The 5,626-nt window shown below is 42.1% G+C and overlaps 1 protein-coding gene and 1 long non-coding RNA gene across 2 annotated transcripts in view; both read left to right on the top strand.

Moving 5' to 3' along the window:
* LOC106809141 (mitotic spindle assembly checkpoint protein MAD1-like) overlaps positions 1-1,057 on the top strand; it is a gene marked incomplete in the record, with an annotated part of 31,444 nt that extends 30,387 nt beyond the window's left edge. The window contains 1 exon segment of the mRNA XM_014812114.1: positions 422-1,057. Coding sequence (XP_014667600.1) covers positions 422-583 — 162 coding nt within the window.
* Positions 1,058-2,240: 1,183 nt separating this feature from the next.
* On the top strand, positions 2,241-2,870 carry LOC106809145. The gene is made up of 3 exons (XR_001393851.1): positions 2,241-2,375; positions 2,595-2,702; positions 2,851-2,870. It is a non-coding gene; the product is annotated as an uncharacterized LOC106809145 (long non-coding RNA).
* The last annotated feature ends 2,756 nt before the right edge of the window (positions 2,871-5,626 follow it).

The following is a 5,626-nucleotide window of genomic DNA, read 5'->3' as shown; positions in this document are numbered from 1 at the left end:
CACTGTATAACTGTCACTCTGAACAGACCTGAAGTGTTGTTTATAGACAGGCGTCCACCCTATAATGGCGATTTTAACTGCCACTCGAGGTAAACACGAGAGGTTCCTTTATTAACAGTTGCTTGTTCTATAGCGGTGGTTTTATTATGGAATAGCCACTGAGGTGAAATGCCAAAGTGTCCTTTATAAAAAGATGTTCATTATATAAAACCTCTGTTTATATCCGAATTTCGGATTATCTGAACAAGATTCAAGGTCCCGTGAATATTTAATAAGCCACTAGACCACCCGATATCCGAAAAATCAGTTATCCGAACAAAATACTCGCCGCCCTTCTCGTTCGGATAATCGAGGTTTAACTGTATAGAGATGACTACTAAGTACTAACACAAGTTTTACCGTATTAATTGCTCTGTTCCAGCAAAACAAGGAAGGTCTTCAGCTGCTGGAATCTGAGTATATGAAAACTACGACTGTGAAGGAACTGATGGACACCTATCTGAAGCAATCTAACAGCATACCAGCCTTCCTGAGCAGCCTGACCCTTGACCTCTTTAACAAACAAACGACCATCTTTGCGTAACGTGTAAAACTTTAGATTGGCTATTATGTGGGGATTTATGGAGTGCAGCAGCAGGAAAACCATCGTCCCGGATGGAACATTGGTGGGAAGCAGGTTGCAAACTTATATTAGGACTCCCCATGATTGTATATTAATTTTGTAAGATATAGTTTTGTACGTTTGACTGCAGTAGGCGTAGTTCACGTTCACATATGGTGCGTGTATACATGTGTATATGTGCGAATGCACGTAAATATAGAATTTCTATGTATACTAATGTCTCTACCTAACAGGTTTTCAGTGTGATTGTTAGAAATGATAAAGACTACCACATACAACTCATGTAAAGTGACTGTGATTGAGAAACCTGGACTAGACGTGAGCAAACAAAATATAACAACAGTTATGTATAATAATAATGATGATGATTACACATTTATTGTACAACTAAACAGTTTTATGCCACTGACCACATTTAACAGAGATGTCAATGGTTCTTGTGTGTGTGAATATCTAATAGTAGGGTTAAGTATACTCCTCACATACTGACATGCGGATCAGTAATGTCTTAGATCTGATATCATATCTAAGATTAGTGCGACATTAAAATCTCAACGACGATAACACAATAATTACATTGAAACGTATGGTGAAAACGAGGTACATGATACAAGAATAATTATATATGATACACCGATACTATACAACTTATTGCACCAATGGCACTTGCCTCTTAGCAATTTCATGAAGGTGAAATTATCCATTGAACACACAGGGATGCACAACATTTAAAACTTGTCATGTCAGGGGCGTAGCCAGGGGTGATTCGGCAGCATTCCGGATCCCCTGGGTATGTATCAAAATAGGCACATATCTGATACAGTATGTATATAAAAGCATGAAACGAAAATTTTAACGAAGTTTTATTAGTATATAGTAGGTTTGGAATCCCCCCTCTGGAAGGAATCCCCCCCCACCCTCTTGGAAAGGCTGGCTACGCCCCTGCATGTGATTACGTGTTCATGACAGTCATCTACTGCCTGATCTTCACTTACTCATGATTGTATTAAAAGTACAACATCACATTTAGGACTTAGAATATCAGGAGTGAATAATAATAGATGATCATGGACATCTCTCATTCACTCCTGATGATATGTACTACCCAGTGCAAAGCTCGGATATGGATCGCGTACAGTAAACAACCCTTCTAACACGCAGTTGGTTATCTACCGCCACAGTACAGGTACGTACAGACCCGATTTTACCTAGCTGTGCTGCTGATCAATATATAAATATTGTGGAACTGCTCGGAGCTTGACGGTCTTCAGACATGCTCAGGTTCAGTAGTAGTGTGGGATAACTAGGGGACACAATGACCGCCTATTAGACCATGGATTGTGCACCTGTATAAATAGATTAGGCGCCTAGGGACTAATCAGTATTTGCGATACATCTCGCTCTCTCTCTCTTGCTTTCTCTCGCTCTCTCTCTCACTCTCTCTCTCTCCTCTTCTCTCTCTCTCTCTCTCTCTCTCTCTCTCTCTCTTTCTATAGATCTATCCCCCTTCCATCCTCCCTCCTTCCCTCAATCTCTATCGCACACACCTGCACACGCTGTCACACAATGCTCTCTTCCAACCTGATAAACATATGATGATGAGGCGTAGTGGCAGCCGATATAAATTACAAACAGTGAAGCCTATTTCTCATGTTCATAGAGCTTGCAAACTGATTCAGTATATAAACTGATTGACAATACAGTGGTACGATGGTGACAACCATGGTGGCAGTAAATACACGTATAGCTACTCGTGTAGCTGGCGCCAGAGATATAGTAGAAGCCCACAGCCCACCAAGAAATACAGAGCGCACAGCCCACCATAGAAATATAGAGCCACAGCTCAGCCAAGGAATACAGAGGCCAGCAAAGGCGCCACGCAGAGGAATAGCAGAGAGCACACCACCAAGGAATACAGAGCCACAGCCCACCAAGGAAATACAGAGCCACAGCCACCAGGATATAAGTAGAGATACAGAGCCACAGCCCAACAAGGAATATAGAGCCACAGCTCACCAAGGAATACAGAGCCACAGCCCACCAAGAAATATAGATGCGCACCAGCCACACAAGGAATATAGTAGAGCCACATCGCAGCAAAGGAAATAGTAGAGGCCACAGCTACACGTCAAGGAATATGAGCCACAGGCTCACTCAAGGAATATAGTAGAGGCCAAGCCCACGCAAGGAATTAGTAAGAGCCAAGCTGCACTCAAGAATTATAGTAGGAGCCACAGCTCACGCAAGGAATATGTAGAGCGCACAGCCACCAAGGAATATGTAGAGAGCCACAGACACCACAGGAATATAGTAGAGCGCGCAGCCCAACGGACATAATTGTAGAGCAACAGTCACCAAGGATACAGGAGACTGTCATTATAGAGTGAGCCAGGCGGTGTAGACTGCAAAGAGTGAGCCAGGCTGTAGTGTACGTGCTAAGAGTGAGGCCAGCTGTGTAGACTGCATTAAGAGTGAGCCAGGCTGTGTAGACTGCATTAAGAGTGAACCAGGCTGTGTAGACTGCATTAAGAGTGAGCCAGGCTGTGTAGACTGCATTAAGAGTGAACCAGGCTGTGTAGACTGCATTAAGAGTGAGCCAGGCTGTGTAGACTGCATTAAGAGTGAACCAGGCTGTGTAGACTGCATTAAGAGTGAGCCAGGTTGTGTAGACTGCATTAAGAGTGAGTCAGGCTGTGTAGACTGCATTAAGAGTGAGCCAGGCTGTGTAGACTGCATTAAGAGTGAGCCAGCCTGTGTAGACTGCATTAAGAGTGAGCCAGGCTATGTAGACTGCATTAAGAGTGAGCCAGGCTGTGTAGACTGCATTAAGAGCGAGCCAGGCCGTGTCAGATCCGTTGTCGACTTCGCTGCTAGTGAGGCGATGCGTCTAGGAGCGATAAAGCTTCATCTGTTCATCGACATCCACTTTACTCGGCGATCCAAATTTCTCCGACTGCTCCGCCATCAGTTCGAATATCCTCTCCAGCTGCTGTCGCTGGATGCTGCGACGAACAAGTGAACGTCAGGTTTACGCGGGGGGATTCATGTGAAGCTTAAGGTATGGCTTCCCTCGAACTTTCAAGCGGAATTCAATGTTAGTTCGGATTACGTTTTGTTGGGGTTTTAGCACGTTCTATCTCGAAAACGGTTACGGTAAAAATTCGGAAATTAATAACATAAACAGTCGAGGCGCTTCTCATCTAGACTACAAAGTTTTATTTCATAAAATGATTTATATTAAAAGTTATGGCATCTGAAAGTGGCTACATTGACTCGATTGAAATTATGGTTGCTCAAATATAAACAATACGGAACCACGGCGAAAAGCGTTTTTCGAGTTGTTTCTTCGATGAGCAAATATAGGCTTGATACATATTTTTACAGTTTTATTTTCAAAGCTAACGTTCAGTTAAAGTGTAGTGAGTTATTTACTTACGTTTTCACAGTGGTTTGTTACAAAAATTTACGTGGAAAGTTCGAGGGAAGCTACCTTTAATCACCAGACGAATCGAGCAGGAAATGCATCACGAATGTCTCGACTAATGGAAATGACAAACGAATGCGCAAGAGGCTAGTATTAAAAGTTGGGTGATCATTGAACGGTTTAGCGATTACCTTGGATTCAATATTGAAAGTCAGTCTCACTTCTAACGAGCGCACACTTTGCCATACAGCACGTAAAATACTTAATTGCGTGATTTCTCACATTTTTCAGCTCTGGGTAAATGACGGAGATAAACTATATAATAAACTCACTCATCTTAGCCTACTTCTAGGAAAATAAATCTCGCCGACCCTATAATGAACTAATGATACTCACAACCCAACCAGTAGCATGTTTCGATCCATACCCCTGTGGCAAGGAATTTTGAACACATACCTCACGGCGTTTAATGAAGCACCAGCAGGTGGCCGTAGGAAATATCAGCGTGCGCGCAGTATATATATATATATATAGCTTGTCACTCTGTGGTACGTAGTTATTGATCTCACCTTCAGCTTGAGGGCAAAGCAAATACTCGTCGAACAAACCTAATTAGTCATAATTGCCTCGCAGGTACCAATGAACACTGGCTGTGATTGCAGTGGCGCCTGGACCTCAATAGATTTCATCTATGATTATAACCCTCGCACAATCATAGACTAATTAGCGGAAATTTAATGAGAGTGAAAACTAGTGAATGTACGTATGCACATAGCTTTGTAGAAAGTGGTGCCGCGTCACTACAAATTAGCTGCTCTCACTTACTCCCTCTTTTTCATCTTCTGTTTGTTTATTATAGTCTATCATTGCAAGGCTACTGACAATGTCACTTACTCTATCGTCACCATCCTGTTTGTCTATTAAGTCTATCACTGGCAAGACTACTGACAATGTCACTTACTCTCTCTTCACCATCCTGTTTGTCTATTAGTCCTATCACTGCAAGGCTGCGACAAATGGTCAACATTACTCTCTCTTCACGCATCGTTGTTTGTCTATTAGTCTATCATTGCAAGGCTACTGACAAGTCACTACTCTATAATTCACCATCCTGTTTGGCTATTAGTCTATCACTCACTGGGCCAAGACTACTAACAATGTCACTTACTCTCTCTTCACCATCTTGTTTGTTTTATAGTCTATCACTGCAAGGCTACTGACAATGTCACTTACTCTCTCTTCACCATCTTGTTTGTCTATTAGTCTATCACTGCAAGACTACTGACAATGTCACTTACTCTCTCTTCACCATCTTGTTTGTCTATTAGTCTATCATTGCAAGACTACTTAACAAATGTCAGCTTACTCTCTCTTCACCATCTTGTTTGTTTTATAGTCTAATCACTGCCAAGCTAAACTGACAATGTCTACTTGACTGCTCTCTTCACCATCTTGTTTTGTCTATTAGTCTATATTATTGGGCAAGACTACTCAACAATGTCACTTACTCTCATCTCACGCATCTGTGTTTTATAAGTCTATCAACTGCAAAGCTACTGACAATGTCACTTACTCTCTCT

Source organism: Priapulus caudatus, unplaced genomic scaffold, assembly GCF_000485595.1.
Source record: "Priapulus caudatus unplaced genomic scaffold, Priapulus_caudatus-5.0.1 Scaffold331, whole genome shotgun sequence".
Lineage (NCBI taxonomy): Eukaryota > Metazoa > Priapulida > Priapulimorpha > Priapulimorphida > Priapulidae > Priapulus > Priapulus caudatus.
Note: the sequence above shows the minus strand (reverse complement) of the source record. Positions and strands in the feature narration are given on the sequence as shown.